Below are 20112 nucleotides of genomic sequence, written 5' to 3'. Positions count from 1 at the left end.
CTGGAGAGAATGCGTGGCACACACATGTGTGCATGAGTGTCTGTGCTCATGAGTGTGCACTGGAGGTGTCTGAGGGTATGTACCTGTGCTGGCTTGTGCCTAAACACATGAGTGTGCTAGTGACAGCTCACATAGTGCCTGGGTTTTCAGAGTGTCAGAACTTCTGATCCTTGGGGCCCCCTCCACTGTGAGACTGACAGAAGTGCAGGGGAGGGGACCAGCCCTCTGGTTCTAGAGCTGTGGTCTTGGAAGCAACATGGCTGATGTGGTACCAGATCCAGGAAGGGGAAGGCTTCCTCAGGACTAGGAACTGGGGTTCCTCTACAAAGTGGCTGGTGACAGAAAGCACGCTGATGGTGGGAAGTCCTTGCCACACTCCCCTGAGCTCCTTCCCTTGTACTCCACAACTCCATCTGCTGAGTCTGCTGGGCATCCAGGGACCTGGGAAAGGCCCAGGCAGGAAGAAGAGTGGTAGCAGAAGCCATTGGGAAGCCGAGCCTGGTGACCAGTTGGCATCCCCCTTCTAGGCTCTGAATTTTGGGACTATAAATTTTAATTTAAAAAGAAAAGGCAGAGAAAGACATGGGAAATGCAAATCATTGGCTCTCTTAAAAGGAAATTTATTTTGTCCTGGGCACGGAGGGCCAAGTGACAGATGGAAGGCCCTGGAAGACACATAATCCGGAGTCAGCCAGGGGCAGTGCCATTGGCCTGGGCCTTGGCCTGAGACTTGGGTTAGGCTGACCTGGGCCTGGCCTATCCGTCTGTGGGGTGGGGGTTCTTTTCAGGGCTCGCTGTTGGCAGAGGGTCTGGAGCCGCCTGACATTTTCCACTGGAGTCAGACTTGGGCAATCTCGTGGCCTGGGAAGGACAGAGAGGCACTCAGTGCAGGCTCCGGACGCAGTACATGGCCCTCCAGCTGCTTCCAAGCACAGCATCACAGGGGCCAGAGGACCCCGAGAGCTCCCGAGCTCATGATCTGGAGTGGACGAAAGAGGGCAGGGGTTGTGATGAGGGCAAGGGTCTTCCTGCGCTTCCGTGTTCTCCTGTGTCTGTGGGGTAGCCCCATCGGGAGCCTGAGGATCTCGTGGATGGATGCGAGCAGGGAACTTGGGGAAAATCAGGAGGGCTTGCCTTCTGAGCCCAGGAGTCACAGTCCTGCCTTCCATAGGCCCCATTTCCCTGGGGACAGGAGGATGGCTTAGGTAGGCATCCAGGCTGGGTGGCCCTTGGTGAGTGTTCATCAGATGCCCTATCTGCCTGCCTCTGTCTCAGACTGGGTGTCCCTAAACTGGCCCCAGCCACTGCCACCACTGCCATCCACATCAGTCTAGGGGGTGTGGGTGTGTGCCTGTGCCCATACAGCCCCCGCCAGAACCCCTGCCTGCACGTCCTACGCTTCTGCACTCATGCCCACCCTGTATGCACACACCAGCTACTTGGTGGTTTTGCCTCCTGGGAGGGGCATGGGGCCAGTGTGAGGTTCAGGGCTTGGCTCCTTCTTAGTGGTGCTTTCAGTCTGCACAGACTCCCCAAAGACACGTTGACGTGGTCCTAGTTTGTATTTCCTCTGTGGCCTTGGGCTTTTGGTTTGCCTAAAGCCCCCAAATTTTGGATTGCTGGACTATGGTGGATGAAGGGGAAGTGGCAGAGACTGACTCGGGACTCTAGGGTGGTGGTGGCATGATCTAGTTTTGTGCATGAGGATGTGTTTTGGGTCTCTGTGTGTTTGGTGTCCACAGAGTGTGTTTTGGGTCTGTCTTTGTATACCTCTGTTATGTGTCTCTTGTCTGTGTGTTGAAGGGATTGTGTATTGTTCTGTGTTTCTATGTGAGCAGCCACATTTGTGGTATATTCTGTGCCTATGACATGCCTCTGTGTGTGTGTGTGTGTGTGTGCGTGCATGTGTGTGTATGTGTGGTGAGGCTGCTGGTGAGGAATCAGGCTCCTCTGGGACCAGCCTGGCAGGGGACTCACAGGGGAAATGAATTCCCAGTTGGAAATGGTTTGGGCAGTGGCAGGCTTGATCTCTTTAATCAGGCAGGTTCCCAGAGCTGCTCCTGGTCTTGTGGGCAGGCTGGTGGGGGTGGGGCGGGGGCTCACAAAGGGAGGCAGCAGTGGTTCTGAGAAGCCCCCTCTCCTCTCCCTGACCCCCTCTTCTTTTCTCTTCACTTTCTATTCTTCCTCGGCCACCTCCCTTAGGCACTCCCTCCCAGGGCAAGGGGCGGACCACTGCTGAGGGACTGACACTTGGATAACACCTGATGCACACTCAGACATGTCACTCCCAGCTTTGTCTCTGGGTTTCACAAACCTGAGTGCTGGGGGTGCCAGGGTTCAGGGACCTGAGATATTGGTTCCTACTCCCTCCTTTCACAGAAGGGGATACTGTGCTCTGGAAAAGGAAATGGCTAGCTAAAGTCATGCGGCTGGTGACTCAGAGGGGATGCCAGGCCTTGTCCTATCAGACTGACTCTCTGCTTCTCCTTCTTGGGTTCCTTAGTCCTCAAGCCAGCAGCGGGGGAGGAGGCATCCCATGGTCTTATGAGCCACCAGTTTCCCAGCAGCAGTGGTGGGGGCTTAGGCCAAGGTGAGCTCCCTGGAGCTCCCTGTGCACCTTCTGTGCACAGGCACACCTGCATCCCACTGGGCCTGCGGGCTCTAAAAGGGCAGGTGGTAGGCTGACCCAGCTCCATGTTCCCTTAACTCAGCCCAGTGCTCGGTGCTCAGTGGACACCATCAGGTGCTCAGTCAGTGGGGAAGTGGGAAGTGTGTGGGGTACTGCTGCCTGCTGGAGCTGAAGGTGGGTGTCTGGGAGAAGAGGTGAGATTGAGCTGGGCAGCTGAGTGCAGAGAGGAAGGGGAGTTGGGGCAGTTGTTCTGGGTGAGAGTCGGCTGCTCTGCTCTTGCTGGCTGTGTGTCTTAGGGTCGGTCCCTTTGTCTGCCCAAGTCTCAGCATCCTCGTGCATGGACTGGGGATGGCAAGGTCTTCCTGCAGAGGTGTAGCAAGGATCCAGTGGACTAACAGGCTCCCTAGCAGAGCACTGGCCTGTGGTAAATGGGGTCAGGCTTTCATGAAGGTTTTGTGGAGGTGCCTCAGGCCTGGGTGTGGTTGCCCTTGCACCTGCAGCTGTGGCAGGCCCCAGGACAGTGTTCCCGGAGTGCTCATGTCCCCTGTTAGGCACTCCCACCTTCTGTGTGTATGCATGCACACAGGCGGGGGAGCTCAGGGTGGAGGTCTGTGTGGCAGGGTGTTTTGATGTGAGTCATGCCTCCCCTCATTGTCTCAGGCCTGGCCTGGTGGACTTTGGAGAGGTACTGGGAAGACAGGGATAGGAAGCTGAATCATCCAGAATCCCCTTCTGGAACCTTGAGGTAGGAAAAGGGAAGAGGAGGAGGACTGGTCTGCCTCCCAGCAGTGAGGATTTTCAGAGGCACAGCTGCCTGCACATCTGGCTGCTGGGAATGGCAGGTTGGGTGTCACAGTGAGTGAGAGAGGCTTGGTTTGGAGATGCACTTGGCTATGGAGGTGGCAGTCGTCTGTTCCTGGACACACTCCCCACCTGGGCATCATGTTCTGTTCATTCTTCCAGGCAATAGGCAGTCAGGTGCTCTGGGGAGACGATAGGGTGCTAACGTGGCTCCTCACTCTGGGTTGAAGGTGTGTGCGCGAGGGCTGAGAGGTCAAGGAGAAACTGGCTTGGGTGGAGTGGAAGGCTCAGGCCGGGGAGAGAGTGCTGAGCACACTGGTGTGACAGATCAGAGTTCAGGGCTGAGCCCCGCCCCCTTACAGCTATGTGACCTTGACGAGTCACTAGTTCTCAGAGCCTCTGTTTCCTTATCTACCAAACGAAATTATCAGTCCTGCACTAATTATCTATTGCTGTACAAACCTTAGCGTTTAAAACAACAAACATTCAACTATCTCACCTTCTGTGGTCAGGAATCTGGTGTGGTTCACTGGGTGCTCTCGCGAGGATGCGGTCATATTGGCTGGGGCTATAGCCTCATCTGAAGGCTCGCCTGGAGGGCAGCCATTTCCATGCTTACTCAGTTGTTGGCATTCTTGGTCCCCCACAACATGGGAGTCTCCAGGGGGCCTCCTGTGATATGGCAGTTGGCCTTCCCAGAGGGAGCAGCTCCAGAGAGGCCAGGGAGAGTGACCAAGACGGAAATGATGGTGTTTTTGATAACTTGGTCTTGGGAGTGACATGCATAACTTCGGCTGTATTCTACTCTAAAAGTGAACTTTGGGTCCGTCCAGTCCATGCTTGGGGGAGAAGGAGGCCACATAAGGGCAGGAAGGCCATGAGGAGGATGGGAATCACCACAGTACGGGTGGCTTCCCACAGATCGGGATTGGGAGGGCAAGTCAAGTTTGGATATGAAGGGCGGGTGCAGTGTCTGGTATACAAGAAAGATCAACACACACAGACTTCCTTTCTCTTCCTTTTTCCCTGCCAGCAGGTGGGTAGCTATTGAAGGGCCTCCCCCCCCCCCCATATCCCCAGTCCTTTTTATTTTTTGAGACAGGGTCTTGCTAAGTTGCTTAGGGCCTCACTAAATTGCCGAGGCTGGTCTTGAACTTGGAATCCTCCTATATCAGTTTACCCAGCTACTGGGATTACAGACGTGAGCTACCACATCTGGCTGAAGGTTCTTGAGCATGCACAGCTCTAGTCAGGGGTGTGGCCTGGGATCTTGGTGCTGGGCAGAGGAGGAAGCTACCCCATTTATTCCCTCTGTTTTGCAATGTGTCCACTGGCCACTAGAAAGGGCAAGGCACAAAGTGAGTCCTACCTGAACACCTGCTAGTTGCAAAACAGATGGAAGAATCAAACTGGCAATTCCTTCAACAGCTTTTGTTGAATACCTGCTATGTGCTCAGAGCTAGGCACTAGGGAGATAGCAGTTTAAAAAAAGAGATGATGTTCTCTGCCTTCAGGAGGCTCATGGTCCATCAGGGGGACAGATAGGCACAAAGAACCCTGCAGCCTTTCCCAGCCAGGAAACTGCTTTGCAGAATATGGAAACTGGTCTGAGTTGTCTTTCTCAGTCTCACAAGGATGGTGTTCTGGATACAGAAGAGCCAAGTCAAGGCAATGTGCACACCGAGGCCCTTGGGGGATTGGGAGGAACCAGGATTGGGAAAGTCTGCTTGGTGATGGATGCTCAGCTTGGGGGCATGGAAGTCCCCACAGATCCAGAGCAGTGCCCCTAACCAAGTTTAGGGGTTGGAAAGGAATTGAGGTCCGCTTGATAACTGAGAGAAAGGCAGGTACGTGGTGGGAAGGGGATGGAAAGGTTTGCAGCTGAGAAATGGGCTTTGGCCACACCTGGAGGGAAGAGCAGTCAAAGGGCCCCTCCAAGGAGACCAGGAGGCTCACTTCTGCCCAGGTTTGCAATCATTCCTTCACCCAAGTCCCCTCCCAATGGCCCTCCTGCCTCCAGTCAGGGGTCTCCACCCTTTCTCTCAAATTCTTTACCCCAGAGGGAGCCCTGTTCAGTTAGTGCGTGCAAGCTAGTCAACATGAGGACTGTCTTGGCAATCTGAGATTAGAGCGTTTGGAATAAAATAAGACTACAGTTGTCTGGCCTCCCACTGGGCTGAAACAAGCCCAGTAGTAGTCCTATGGTGGTAGTAGTTGTATTTATTAAAGAAATTGTAAGACATGTTGAGGTCAGGTATTCAAATTTGCAAAATTCTTTCACATCCATGAACTCGCTGAACCTGCACAACCACCTGGAGAGGGGGCAGAGCAGTTATGATGAGCCAGAAAAAGAACTCAAGGTCCAGAAAGGTGAAGCAACTTGCCCAAAGTCATGTAGCAAATCTGTGGCTGGTGAGGGTTTGAACCAGGGCCTCCTGCCTCCAACGCTTGGGATTGTGGCCCCGCCCCATTTTCCAGAAAGGGAGACAAGCCTCCTTCATAGGAGATGGAAATGACAAGGCTTGCATTAGGATTCAGAGCCATGGATTAAGGGCAAGGTGATCTCAAAAGCAGTGGAACTCAGCTGGGCCTTAAGATAGGCAGGATTTGCAGAGGCTGAGTTGGGGCAGGGAGAATGGTCTGAGTCAACATGTGGAGGTAGGAAGGGATGGAACAATGAAACTTATGGTAATAATCATAATAACAGCAGCCACTTCCTGAGTTTTACATACAGCATCTCATTTAATCATCACAAGAATCCCACGAAGAAGGTCTGCTGTGATTCCATTTTATTGATGAGAAGAGCAAAGCTCCCAGAGGCCTCCCAGTTGGAGATGGAGCTGCTGGGCTGGGAGGCAGTCAGGCCTGGGTCTAGGCCCTGGGCTCTTCACTCTGACCGGGTGACCTTGACATGCAACTTAGCTCTGAGGGCTGTGTCAGAGTGACAATGGGAAAAAGTCAAGACACTGCCTGTTGAGCCACGTGGGGGTTGGCCACCATCATCAGGGTAAGGGCCACTGCTCTGGTTGAGTGGTGACCTCCTGCTCCCTGTCTCTCCTTGATGGCTAGGCTGGACATGGGGGCTCCACAGTGGTTCTGGGGCAGAGCTTGGTGTGGGCCATGGGCAGCTCATTCTGGAGACTATGTGTTCAGGCTTCTCCCCTGGGACCCTGCCAGGGGCAAGAATGTGATCCAGAGCTGGCGAGGGTCAGCCCGAGGGCTGGCCAGGCTTGTGTCTGGCAGCTCATGAATGCCCTGGAGGACTGGGGCCATGGGGGTGAGTTTCCATGTGTCAGCTGCAGCTTTGCCAGAGCAGGGCCCCTGGGGCTCCCAAGAAGCTTGTAAAGCTGTCACTAAGGGGGCCCTCTCTGGGGGCTCTGTGGGAGTCAGGTGTCATGATGGGGGGTCCACTCAGGGTCCCTGGCCCCTGGTAGGTTAGTTGTGCCCCCCACATGCCCACCACCTTGAGCCCCCACAGCCTACCGTCTTGGACTCTAGGGAAATGAATTCTAGTTTTAGGTGCTGCAGAGGGTAAAGGACTGTGGACATGGCATTGGAAGACCAGTGCTGAGGTCCTAGTTTTGCTACAGAATTGCTGGGTGGCCTCAAACAAGTTGCTTCACTAGTCTAGACTGTAATTTACTCATCTTAGAATGGAGACCTGACGGGGTCATGGTGCATGTCAAAGTGCGGGGAGGAAGTTGGATGGTGTAGGGAAGGAGCCCTGTCTCCAGTGGCCCTCTCTGGACCCTTGATACCAGAGCTGTGCTCGGGTTAATTCCCACTTTGCTTTCTGTCTCCTGCTCCCAGGGATTTTCAGGCCAGCTGAGATGGGAGAGGGAGATAGCAGAAGCAGAGACTCAAGATGGTGGCCACCCTGGCCAGGACCTCGGCTTTTGGCCCCCAATTCACATGGTCATCCATGAGAACAGCACATCCTGGGAGTGTTCGGGACACAGCCTATGTGGCTGGACACAGTGGGCCTGGTCCTGATTCAAAAGAGAAGTGACATGGCCTGAACTATGGTTGTAACAACAGAGTGGACAGGAAAGAGCTGATCCAGGGATGTTGATTTCTGAGGCAGGACTTGAGATTTGGAGTATTCGGGATTTCAGGTGTCCAGAGGTATGGGAGGGTCGGGTCAGGGGTGTGTCTAGAACCTACCAATTGCAGGAGCCCATGGTCCAAGGGCAAGAGGTGCCCAGTAGACATCACTCAGACAGCTTGAGCTCTGAGAGAAGGGGTTGGGACCAGCTCCTCCTGGCAGCCTGACCTCTGGCTATTTGATGGCCTTGGAGACCTTCCTGTAGGAAGAAGGTGCTCGGAATTTCTCAGACCCCAGGAATCAGGACATGGTGCTTTGCAACTGTTAGAGTGCTCTCTCTCCACACCCATGAGGGACAGGGAACAGCACCCATTTCATTTCAGAGATGTGGAAGGGACTTAAAATTAAGGGTTAGAGTGGCAGGCCCATCTCAGCTTTGGGAGGTCTCCTGTGAGATGATCCAAATCCTAGCACTGCCTGGGGCAGAGCGATGGGGTGCCTTGGGAGCACTAGCCTCTCCTCCCTCCATCTTCATGAAGACCTGGATTATTAGTTGTTGCTTTTTAATTGAGGCATAATGTTCATTCATTTTTTTTTTTTTTGACAAATGTGTGAGTTGCGTAACCACTACACCAGCAAGCTAGAGAGCAATTCTGTCATTGAGAAAACTTCCTTCATGCCCTGGTGTGGTCATATCTTCCCCCAAATGCTGATACCCACTGATCTCTCCCTCCCTGCTTCTGCCTTTTCCTGAATGTCACACGGATGGTGTCCCACAGTAGGTAGCCTTGTGTATCTGGCTTCTCTCCTTGGCATGCTTTTGAGTTTGTCCTTGTTGTGTGCGTCTCTGTTGTCATTGCTGTTTTTCTTGCAGAACGGTAATCCTATGCACGTACCACATTTTCTTTATCTGTTCACAGTGGAAGGTTTTTTTGAATTGTTTCCAGTTGGGGATCATTATGAATAAAGCAGCTATACATTATGTACAGGTCATTGTCTGGATGTGTTTTCATTTCTCTTGGGAAAATGCCCAGAAGTGCGAGTGCTTTGTTGTGTGGGAGGTGTGTGGCTTTATTAGAAACTGCCAACCTGTTTGCCACACTGGCTGTCTCCGGCTGCATCCTGCAGGCCGTGGACAAGGGCTGAGAACATGGTTTGGATTTCTTCTTTTTTTCCTGGTGCTGGGGATTGAACCCAGGGCGTGGTGCATGCAAGGCAAGCACTCTCCCAGCTGAGCTATGTTCCCAGCCAGTGGTTTGTATTTTTGTGTTTTGGTGGCTCTATGTGTCTTATGAAGGCAGTTTGATAAAAACGTTCCATGGCATGATTTTAGGTGGTACCTGGATGAGCTTTTTTTTTTTTTTTTTTTTTCACATTTGTAAGTTATAATTGAATTTTAAAGTGCTTTTAAAAAATGTACCCAGAATGCTAAAACCATGATTTCCCGGTTATTCAAAGCTTAATAGCTAAATGACAGTCCTGGAGTTAGATTGTGGGTTTGACTTCCATTTTTTACCTCCTGTGTCATTGATAAAATGAGTTGATAAAGACCCTTCCTACTTCATAAATTTGGTGTGAGGATATGTAAAACTCCCAGTTCAAGCTGGGTGCGGTGGCACACACCTGTAATCCCAGCAGCTCAGGAGGCCAAGGCAGAAGGACCATAAGTTCAAAGCCAGCCTCAGCAATAGTGAGGTGCTAAGCAACTCAGTGAGACCCTGTCTCTAAATAAAATACAAAATAGGGCTGGGGATGTGGCACAGTGGTTGAGTGCCCCTTAGTTCAATTCCTGGTTACCCACCCCCACCAAAGAAAAAACCCTCCCAGAGCTTGGCACAGGACTGCCATGATTATTAAAAATGTATGGCCTTTGTGTGACGGGCACCTGTTTTCTGTGTGTTGTTTTGTACAACCACATGTACACGAAGACATGCATATGTCAATGTGGGATTCCTGGTCTCAGGATAAGGAAGAGGGATGAACCCTTCTCCCTCTGGTGTGCCTTAGGGTTGGGATGGCCTTTGTGTTCTCACTGGTGTGTGTGCACAAGTAGGGCTTTTGGAGGTCATATGTCTGAGTGCATGTTGGGCCCCCAGGACAAGGGTATCCTATGTACGTTCACCTTCTCCAGTTGTTCTACTGTCACTCAGCCTGTGGACTCTGTGCTGTCCCTTCCCCACCCCCACCCAACCCTGGAATCTGTACCCTTGGGTCCTCCCTGTGGAAGGGAAGCCTTGGGGAATGTCCTTCCAGGTCCTGGATCTCTGGGTCCTGGGCATTTCCACCATATTTGCCTAGAGCCAGTGTTTTCCGGACTTTTTTAAGGTATTTATTTTTTAGCTGTAGTTGGACACAATACCTTTATTTATTTATTTTTATGTGGTGCTGAGGATTGAACTCAGGGCCTCACACGCGCTAGGTGAGTGCTCTACCGCTGAGCCATCACCCCAGTCCCTGTTTTCTGGACTTTTACCTAGAGCCCCAGAACCCTAATAGGGATGGGTGGGAAGGAGAGGAGACATCTTGAAAGAAGCTGAGGCCCTGCTTTAGCTGAGGTCTATGGGCTCTGGTTGGAGGAATGGGGAGTGAGGACTCTAAAGGAGAAGCTCCAGTAGGTAGCTGGGCTCAGTGGGCTTTGAAAACTAACTATTGGCTGGGCAAGGTGGCATAGGCCTGCAGCCCCTGGGACTTGGGTGGCTGAAGCAGGAGGATCTCAAGTTCAAGGCCAGCCTCAGCAACTTAACAAAGCCCTATGCAACTTAGCAAGACCTAATCTCAAAATGAAAAATAAGAAGGCTGGGGCTGGGATTGTGGCTCAGCGATAGAACACTCACCCAGCATGAGCGAGGCCCTGGGTTCGATCCTCAGCACCAAATAAAAATAAATGAATGGAATAGAGGTATTGTGTCCAACTACAATTAAAAAATAAATATTTAAAAAAAATAAGAAGGCTGGGGATGTATCTCAGTGGCAAAGTGCCCCTGGGTTTAGTCCCTAGAACCCCTCCTCCACAAAAAACCCTCAACTTGCCTTATTGAGGTATGTTTGCCATTCAATAAACCATGCGTCCTTGAAGTGTATGACGTGAGGTGTTTTAACATGTTTACACCTATAAAATCACCACCACCACCATCAGGATGACGAGCATGAACCTCCAAATGCTGCCCCTTGCTCCTTGGTGATCCCTCCCCCTCCCCCTGCTGCCCTGGGCACCCACTTTCCTGCTTTTGATTGCTGTAGCTTGGTTTGTCCTTCCTGGAATTTGGTAAAAATGGGGCAGAGTGGAAGGAGAGGAAGGCTTGAGAGAGGAACAGGGGTTCTGCGGTGGCTCCGTGGACCGTGCTGGGTTTTTAGGCTGGCTCGTGTCACCCAGCCTGATTATTTTGCAGGCATCTGTGTCGTCACCTGTGTCAGCAGTTCGTTGCTTTTGCCCACTGAGTACTGGTCCCCGCACAGATGCTCTGAGCTTTTCCATTCACGCAGCAGGGGTTTTCTCCCCTTTATAGTTTCTTTCTAGTGTGGATAGTCCCTAAACAGCGTGAAATGCTTCCTTTCCCCAGCAGGTCTTATTTGAAACTGAGAGTCAAGCTGTGTCTGAGGCGGCCCGAGCCCAGTGGGCACCTTTTCCAGGCAGCACACCCTCTGCCCTTCACCCCAACCGTCTCCTTCCTGGAGTGACTCCCCTTCCTCTGCCCTCTCCAGAGTTCATTTGGCTTCTCCCAGGAAGCTTCCCGGGCTGTCTGGGGCTCTCCGAGCAACTCCAGCCCTGGCAGCCTGGCGGCTCTAAAGCCTTGCGTGGTTTGGCAGTTCCAGAACGTCTTGTCTCCTCGGTGAGAGCAAGGCCAGCCTTCCTCACGCACCCCCACCTCTCAGGCCTGGCATGCAGGAAGCTGCTCCAGACAGGCCTCAAGGACTGTTCCCCGGGGCATGGCTGGTCCTGGGCTGCGGGAGCTGGTGCTCGGGGCCCTCCGAGAAGGAGGGAGCAGAGATGCCAAGAGATGAAACCAGAGCCGGCAGCCTGGACCGAGGTCTCTGCCCGCCGCCTCCCAGCTTCCTCTTCCTCCCCCTCCTCTGCAGTGGCAGGGTCTGGGCAGAGCTGAGGCGGCTCTTCTCCGCATTACTAAATTCCTGTCTTGGAGGAACTAAAAATTTGCAACATCCCAGAAAACCCCAGTCACCTTTTGAGGCTTGGAATCCCTCCACCTCCTTCTTCCCTGTCCGCAGTGGCTCTCTTTCCTTAAGATGACAGAATGGACAGGTCCTCCAATTCCTGAAGGGCTGGTGAGGACAGCTCCTGAGGAGGCACTGAGGGCCCCAAGCCCCTAGCCCCCAGCCCACGTAGTCATGCTGCCCAGCTCCTGATTTGTGTCTTAGAGCAAGGGACAGAGGCCACCCCCTGGGCCAGAGAGAGAAGTGTCTTCTCCAGAGTCACACAGCCAGCGAGTGACAGACACAGACACCTAACACCTAGCTCTGCGCTCCTTCCTCTCCTTGCCCCATCTCATGCCAACCACAATGGTTTGTAAAGTGTCTGCTCCTCAGCCAAGCCCTGCCCCATTCTCTACTCCATTTTCTAGAACTGTCTAAACCTGATGTGGGACAGAGGTGACCCTGAGGGAGGGACATGATGGTGGACACAGTTCTGGGTCTGATGCTGCAGAGACTCTCTCTTCCTCCCTGTAGTGGTCCCTCATGGACCTCAAGCCTGCCCAGCTCCAGTGTCACCTCGATTCAACTCTCCCCCAGGAGGCCTTCCTGAGAAGTGACCTGCCTGTTGGTCCTTTTGGTGTTTGTCACTGTGTGCTGTGATAACAGAATGTCCATGTCTGTCTCCCTTTCTGGACTTGTGGCTTCAGGAGGACAGGATCCATCCATGTTTCGTGTCTGTAGCTGCAGTGCCTAGGACAGAGCCTGGTAGTCAGTAGATGCAAAGGCTATAATTCAGTGGTGGAGGTGCTCATGGCTGGGTGGGTGGGTGGGTAGCTGGTGGATGGCATTAAGACAAATGAGGAGGATGAGAGGGTGGATGGAAGTGGATAGCAAACCAATAAAGGATGATGGGAGAAGGTGACCTGGGAGATTGTGGCACATGGCAGCAAGAGAGGACAGTGGTAAAGTGGCCATGGTGCCAGGTGGCAGCGATGGTGGAAATACTGGGTGACAGACAGGTGCTGTCTGCTTATGCCCTAGCCTTGGGCTCTTCCCTGGGGGACCTAGTCTGGTTCTCAGACCCGCTAAGTTCTCTGACACTGTGGCCTGTTCCTTTGCAGACTCCATCGGGGGCCCCTTCCCCGTCAATTCTCACAGATGCCACCACAAGCAGAAGCACTGCCCACCAGTGCTACCCAGCGGGGGGCTCCCGGCCACGCCGCTGCTCTTCCACCCACACACCAAGGGCTCCCAGATCCTCATGGACCTCAGCCACAAGGCCGTCAAGAGGCAGGCCAGCTTCTGCAACGCCATCACCTTCAGTAACCGCCCGGTGCTCATCTATGAGCAAGTCAGGCTAAAGGTGGGCCCGCCCTATGTCCCCTTGTGCCTCTGACCCTCTCCCCACAGCCAGGGTCTGCTGTTAATGCCATTAGCCCCCTGTCCCATCTCTTTCCTTTCCACTGCCACCCTTCCCTCTCTTCCTTACTCTCCCCCAGCCTTCCTTGGTGACAAAGAGGAATGGGGCTGGGAGTGGCCATGGGAACCGCTTGACTCTCCCCAGCCCATGAGAAGGCTCCCGGGGGAGGGAAAGGACAGGCTGCAGGACATCCCTGGAGGTCTGCTGAGGGTGGTTTGCAGAGAAGGGTGCCCTCCCTTCCCCTGGTCTGTCTGAAGGGGGAGTGGCTGGGCTGAGGCCACCCCCTGCCACCAGATCACCAAGAAGCAGTGCTGCTGGAGCGGGGCCCTGCGACTGGGCTTCACGAGCAAGGACCCATCGCGCATCCACCCGGACTCGCTTCCCAAGTACGCCTGCCCCGACCTGGTGTCCCAGAGTGGCTTCTGGGCCAAGGCGCTGCCTGAGGAGTTTGCCAACGAGGGCAACATCATTGCCTTCTGGGTGGACAAGAAGGGCCGTGTCTTCTACCGCATCAACGACTCGGCCGCCATGCTCTTCTTCAATGGGGTCCGCACGGCTGACCCACTCTGGGCCCTGGTGGATGTCTACGGCCTGACGCGGGGCGTCCAACTGCTAGGTGAGTGACCACTCCCTCTGGTCCCTGAGGGGCATGGCACATCCCTCAGTCTCCAGGTGCTGCGCCTTGACACTGCTCAGTGCCATCAGGCAGGGGACTTCTCCTCCTCAACTTGGCAGCAGCCCCAGGGCTGAGGGGCTCCAGGGCAGCTCTGGGACCATTGTGCTGCAGAGAGCTCGCTTCCTCTCAGCCACAGCTTCGGCAGGTGGAACCCAGGTGAGACCCCTCCCCTCTGCAGCCCCTCAGGTGGTACCTCTGAGCAGTGTACAACCTTTGCCATCAGCAATAGCCTTGAGATCCCACCTGCAGAAGTCATCAGTGTTCATCGTAGTAGCCCTCGTTTACAGAGGTCTTACTGGATGCCAGACACTTCATGATTGCCTGTTCTCATCACACCCTGGGAAATATTGGGCCTATAGAGGCAGAGACTCAAGTTCAGGGAGGTGGAGTCATGAGGCCTGTGAGTGTGGAATCAATGCTCTGCCCTGAGTTTGTCCAGCTCCAAAGTGAGGCTCTTAGTCCTGGGTCTGCAGCCTTCCCAGAGCCTGGGCTCCATACCTTCCTAAGTGCTTTTCACAGGGAGGTTGGGTAAGAGATGGGGCAGGAAGCAGAAGGCACTGGGGGGCCAGGAATGGCCAAGACTTCCAGGTACCTCCAGGCTCCAAGCTATCCTCTTGCAGAGGGAGGACTGACATACTGTGGGGGTGGTGGGTGGCTGGGAGAGGGATCATCAGAGGTGGCCTGGAGCACTAAGGTACAGACTTCCTGCCGCAGCATTCCTGTGTGTGGTAGACTTTGGGTACAGATCAGCACGTTAGCGAACTGTCTTTGTCCCTGGGCAGAGCCTGCCGGAGCCTGACACAGCTTCCTCATTGTGAAATGGGTTGGTGGGAAGAGTCCCTGTGAGCGAGTGTCCAGCAGTCCTGGGTACCAAGTGTTTGCCCAGCCAGTGTTTGCTTCTGCTTCCATCTCCCATCCACACCCCTTCTCCTCGCAGGGAGAAATGCAGTGACGGTGGTTCAGTACCCCCGCCCCCTTTCTGAATTCAAAGCATAGAAACAGTGGAACCTTTCAAAAACACTTTTTCTTGAGTAAAGAGAGTGAAAGTAAAAACAAAGTAAGTAACAAATAAATAAAAAGGGCTGGGGATATAACTCAGTGAGTAGTGTGTCCCTGGGTTCAAACAGCCAAAATTAAAACAACAACAAAGACATGAGTAATGGCCAGAAGCCTGTTTGTGGAGTCCTGAACATCAGAAGGTTGTTTTTATTAACTCACAGTTTGGGAACTTTCTGTTTCTCAAGTCAATGAAAGGTTTCGGCATTCACGCTGACACACTGAAAGCCTGAAACGGGCTGTTCCAGGTGTCAGCTGAAGGAGGGTGCCCTGACTGACCGACGGCAGTCTGCTCCCCACTTCTGATGGGACCTGGGTGCACCTACGAGACCCCCTCTGGCAGGAGGGCAGAGAGGTGTGCCTGAGCTAGAGATAGACCAGGTTGGGTCCTGGTCTCACTTTGTCCCAGGGGTGGGACTCAGTTTCCTCATTGTGCAATAGGGTCATAGACCCTGGGGTTCTTTTGAAGAGTGGACTGATGAGGAACAGCTGACACACAGTAGGTGTTAGACATTCTCACCCACCCTGGGGAAGGCAGTGCTTGGCCCAGGGTTAATTGAGCATCTTCTTGGTGATCTGGTGTCCTCAAGACAGTACACGTCCAAAGCTCGATTCTTAAGCTCCGGCCTGGCCACTCCTGTCTGAGGCTCGGGCTCCTCTGTAAAGCGGTTGTAAATTCTGTGACTCAGCCCTGAGTTCTGCCACATTGTGGAAGATGGAGAATGTCTCTGCTCTTGAGAGTCACAGTCTTTTGGCAGGGAAGGTGTAGGATGTAGTGGCAACGTTCCTGCTTTCCCCTGAGCAAAGAATGCTCTTCCTCACAGCCCCCACTCTGGCTTGGAGGCCCAGTCCAAGAGCTGCTCCTCTCTGAAGCCTTCCCCAGGAATGTTCTTCTCCATCCTGTGTCCTACCACATGGGGGCTGCGCTTTTTGCAGTACTGAGGCCTCTGCTGAACCAGGGCCCAGCTACGTGTCTCTTCCCCCACAATAGAGAGGGCGCTGAGGGAGGCACCCATGTCTTACCCAGCCAGGCTCCCCTCCAGAGTGGACCCGCAGCTGGGCCTGAGAGGATGTTGAGTAATGTTTGCAGGAAGGGGAGAGTGGGGAGATGGATGGATGGGAGCATGAGGGACTGGCTAGCTAAGGAACAGAGTGGGTGGATGGGGGCAGAGACAGAGCAGCCTGGCCCTCAGACAGCCCTGGGCTTGCTTGTCAGTTCGGGAGACAGACACTGCAGACACAACCAAGGCATGACCAAGGGGGTAGTAAATTGTTAAGCGCTATGGACCTAGATCCCTTCCATCTACAATAATGCTTTCCATCCGGGCAGCTGCTTTAACCTCTCAGCAGCAGACCCAGGAGGGAGTCTTTTTCCTCCCCCTTTGGTAGGCAGAAAACTGAGGCCCATGAGGACCTGGCTTGCCCATGTGGGGATGTGGAAGGGCCGGTCCTCCAGGAGGTTTCAACATAAAAGGAGGCAGGAAGTCAGAGGAGGCTGAGGCCAGAGGAGGCTGAGGTCTGTGAGGAATGGTGTAGTCCCAGAGGCTTCTCAGGAGAGAAGATTTGGACTGGGCCTGTCTGTTTCAAGAGGCTCTGGACAGGTGGGAATGAAGGGGAACATGCCAGGTGACATGTTCGGACCTCCAAGGGCTGAGGGGGGCCTGGGGAATAGTACGCAGGTCCCTGCCTTGGGGACACAGCCCATGCAGAGGAACCTGGCCGGGCCCCACTCCCCTTCTTTGACTATCAGTGGTGGGTGGGGGTATCGCGGTTGCCTCTGCGTCTCCTGGCCGGCAGGCTGCTCTGCACCCAGATAACCCCAGCTGATTCCCATCCTGGCCATAAATCACCATAATCCCTGGGCATTTTCAAACTCTGATTATGGCCCCTAAATTCAATTAGCAGATTAAAATATCTCTTCATTTGTTCCTTCTAAATTGATTGTTTGTGTGTATGTAAAAAAGGCAGAGAGCAGGGGCAGGAGCTGGAGCGCAGCGGTAGAGCACTCGCCTGGCACGTGTGAAGCACTGGGTCCATCCTCAGCGCCACATAAAAATAAGTAAATAAAGATATTGTGTCCATCTGCAGCTAAAAAAGATGGGGGGGGGGAAAAGAAGTGGGCGGGGCAGCGAGCCGTCCAGGAGAGCTGAGGTGGCCGCAGCAGGCTCTCTTCCTTCCCTCCGTGTCCCCACTCAGACATGCCAGTGGCCCTGTAGAGACTCAGAGTCAATTTTCTTTCTTCTCTTGTCCCCTCCCTATTGCCAACCCTGTCACTACATCTGTGTCTTTCAGGGTCCGTCTCTCTCTCCTTCAACTCTGATTCCATGAGCTCTTCTTGCTTTTCCTAGGCTCCCTTCTTAGCAGCTGTCTCTCTCTTTTTTTTTAGAATTTTAATATTTATTTTTCAGTTTTTTTGGCAGACACAACATCTTTGTTGGTATGTGGTGCTGAGGATCGAACCCGGGCCGCACGCATGCCAGGCGAGCGCGCTACCGCTTGAGCCACATCCCCAGCCCCACAGCTGTCTCTTCCTTGAAGAAAGTTGTGCCCTATATTGGTGGCTTTGAGGACAGGCCAGCCTTTCCTGGGGTGATGATCCCCCAAACCAGTGTCTGATCTTTAGGGATGTCCTGCCCCTGCACCTGTCCCCTCCTGCCCTTTACACCTCACCTGGCCTGTGTCTTATCCTCGGTTCGGAGGTGTCCTGGGTGCCTGGCACAAAGTGCACATAGGTAGGTATGCACACAGTAGGTTTGCAAGCTGGGCCATGGATAGATGAGATGTCCAGGAGCAGAGTGGAGGCAGAGGCTGGTGTCACACTCTTCCCTGCCTTGATGGTGACCCAGGCCCCTGCTGGTGCCATGCCATGGCCCAGCAGGCCAGCTTCAGGTGCCCAGGCCGCCGGCCATCATGCTGGGCTCAGCAGATCGTCCTCTTTTCTCCAGGCTCCCTGGTCCAGGCTGGTATCTCCAAGAATAACAGCTTCCTACCTCCAGGAAGAGGGACCTGCCAGCAACTAAACAAACACAAGTTTTATGGGGTGATTAATACTAAGGCAGATAAACTCTTATCCCAGCTTCCTAAGGGCTCCTTGCTCCTCTCCAAAATGTTAACTGTGGAAGAGCAGCTGTGGTCCTGGCAAAGGGCTGGTGAGCTCGGATCCACCCATGGGTGCTCTGAGCATCCCCCGTGCCCACTACAGCTTGAGTACTATGCAGGGGTCAGAGAGACAAGAACTGAAAACCGGGACCCCTCCTTGAGGAGTTCTTACACTGGGGACATGCGGTGTAATTGCAGTGAGGTGGCCTAAATCCAGTTTTTCAATTCAGTGTGACCTGAAGAGCAAAACTGTAGGGGTGCAGCTGGGGAGCGATCCAGAAGGACTTCCCGTAGGAGATGAGCTTCAAGTCAGGATCCCAAAGAGCAGAAAACAATGGGTTGGCTGGGGAGGAACAGCTAAGGTGATTCAGGAGGGTGTGCACAGGCGCAGGGTTGGGAAGGAGCCGCAGGAGAGGAGCGGATGCTTGCGGGGAGGCTGAAGTAGAAAGATAGGGGCAACTCGTGGGTGAGGGTGTGCACGGGGAGATTGGAATGTTCCCACAGCTTCTGCGCTGTCAAGTTGTTCCATAGGAGGAACTGCGGTGGACAGTAGAGGAGGACGGGGCTCAGAGGTGGGGGAATTCTCCAGATGGACAGATGCCAGGACAGGCCTGGAATTCAGATCTCCCAGGATGATCTGGACATAAGGTCACATGAGGGGAGCTGTTGGCACATCCAGATGGTGGAGCCCAGGAGGGTGATAGGTGGGGGCTGCCAGGGCTTGTGGCATTCTGCTTCATTCCCAGGTCTTGGTGAGGGACCCCCACCTGCCACTGAGGAGGGCGATGTAGGGAGACTCTCAATGTATGGAGGCTGCTGCTGGGCTGCTTCGGGGGGGGGGTCTGTCCTGCAACAAGACCCCCCTGCCTCAACCCTGGAGATTAAACAAGGTCAGGCTCCACCCAGAGTGTGTCTCAGCTTGGTGGCACTGAGAGTGTCAGCAATGCCCTCTGCCATCTGGGGCTTCTGCTAAACCAATATTTACCCTCAACCTTGGCTGCCAGGGGCCAATAGATAAATATTAGTTTAAGGTGCCTGTGCTATAATGGTGGACAGCTAGGATGCTGATATGTCCATCACTGTTTCTTCTCCTTTGAAAATTTCCCTTTTTTCCCCCATTAAAAATAATAATAATCTCAACTAAGCATGGTGGGACATAGCAGAGTGGTAGAGTGGTAGAGGGCTTGCCTAGTATGCTCGAGGCCCTGGGTTCTATCCCAGCACTGAAAAAAAAAATCTTGCTGTTTCTTCTGTTTCAGAGACTCTTCCAGACCCTTCCTTTCTGCTCACCCCAAATTCTGCCAATTGTATCAAGGCCCCGTACCAAATCTTCCCCTCCTTCAGGAAGCCTTCTCTGATCTCCCCTGTTCCAGATGATCCTTCCTCCTCTTGACCACCCAGAGCTTGTGGAGGTCTAAGTTATCTAAGCAGTTTTGCATTATGTATTGTCCTTCCCTCTCTTTATAAAGAAAAATTATTATTGCCAGGTATGGTGGTGCACACCTGTAATCCCAACAGCTTGAGAGGCTGAGGCAGGAACTTTGAGTTCAAAGCAACCTCAGCAAAAGCCAGGTGCTAAGCAACTCAGTGAGACCCTGTCTCTAAATAAAATACAAAATAAGGCTGGGGATGTGGCTTAGTGGATGAGTGCCCCTGAGTTCAATCCCTGGTACATGACCCCCCCCCCCCCACACACAAAAAGTTATTATTGGACCCATTTTGTAGACAAGGAAACAGAGAGACCTGGTAACTTGCCTGAGACCACACAACCAATAGTTGGTGGAGATGAATTTGAACCCAGTAGCCTGGGCTGCTTTCCCTCCTAACACCTCCAGATGGGAGTCCATCTGAGCTCCTTATTAAGTCCGTGGCCCTCCTGTGACTTCCAGAACAAGGTGTGAGAGAACTCAAGGCAGGAAGGATCAGCTGTACATGTTGGGCACAGAGAGGCAATGGGGCCCCAGCAGTGCTGGCACGAGGAGGTGGGGTCCCAGAATGCCTTATTTGGTGACAAGGGTGCATCTGCCTGCCTTATATTCCCTGAAGGTTCCCAAGGGCTTTATCTGGCCCCTGGTGTGGGTGCAGTGTGGCCCTTGTCCAGATGCACAGGCACAGTGGAGCCATTTGTGACCATCTCGGCCTGCTTCTCACCTACTGAAACGGCAATTTCATATTTCTACCTAGTATCTCTGGCCCAAGATGTAGTCCTGGTGACCTTGGAGAGATCTGGAGGGCTC

General features: G+C 53.5%; 1 protein-coding gene across 2 annotated transcripts in view; it reads left to right on the top strand.

Annotated features, from left to right (window-relative positions):
• Neurl1 (neuralized E3 ubiquitin protein ligase 1) overlaps nucleotides 1-20112 on the top strand; it is a 72067-nt gene that overhangs the window by 39417 nt on the left and 12538 nt on the right. For both annotated transcript variants that reach the window (XM_021731829.3, XM_078015816.1), the window contains exons 2-3: nucleotides 12746-12987; nucleotides 13339-13660. In XM_021731829.3, the coding sequence (XP_021587504.2) occupies nucleotides 12746-12987; nucleotides 13339-13660 (564 nt within the window). The remainder of the gene's footprint in view (nucleotides 1-12745; nucleotides 12988-13338; nucleotides 13661-20112) is intronic.

Source organism: Ictidomys tridecemlineatus, chromosome 1, assembly GCF_052094955.1.
Source record: "Ictidomys tridecemlineatus isolate mIctTri1 chromosome 1, mIctTri1.hap1, whole genome shotgun sequence".
In the NCBI taxonomy this organism is placed as follows: Eukaryota; Metazoa; Chordata; class Mammalia; order Rodentia; family Sciuridae; genus Ictidomys; species Ictidomys tridecemlineatus.
The sequence above is the reverse complement of the archived record's forward strand: the minus strand, read 5'-3'. Positions and strand labels throughout refer to the sequence as shown.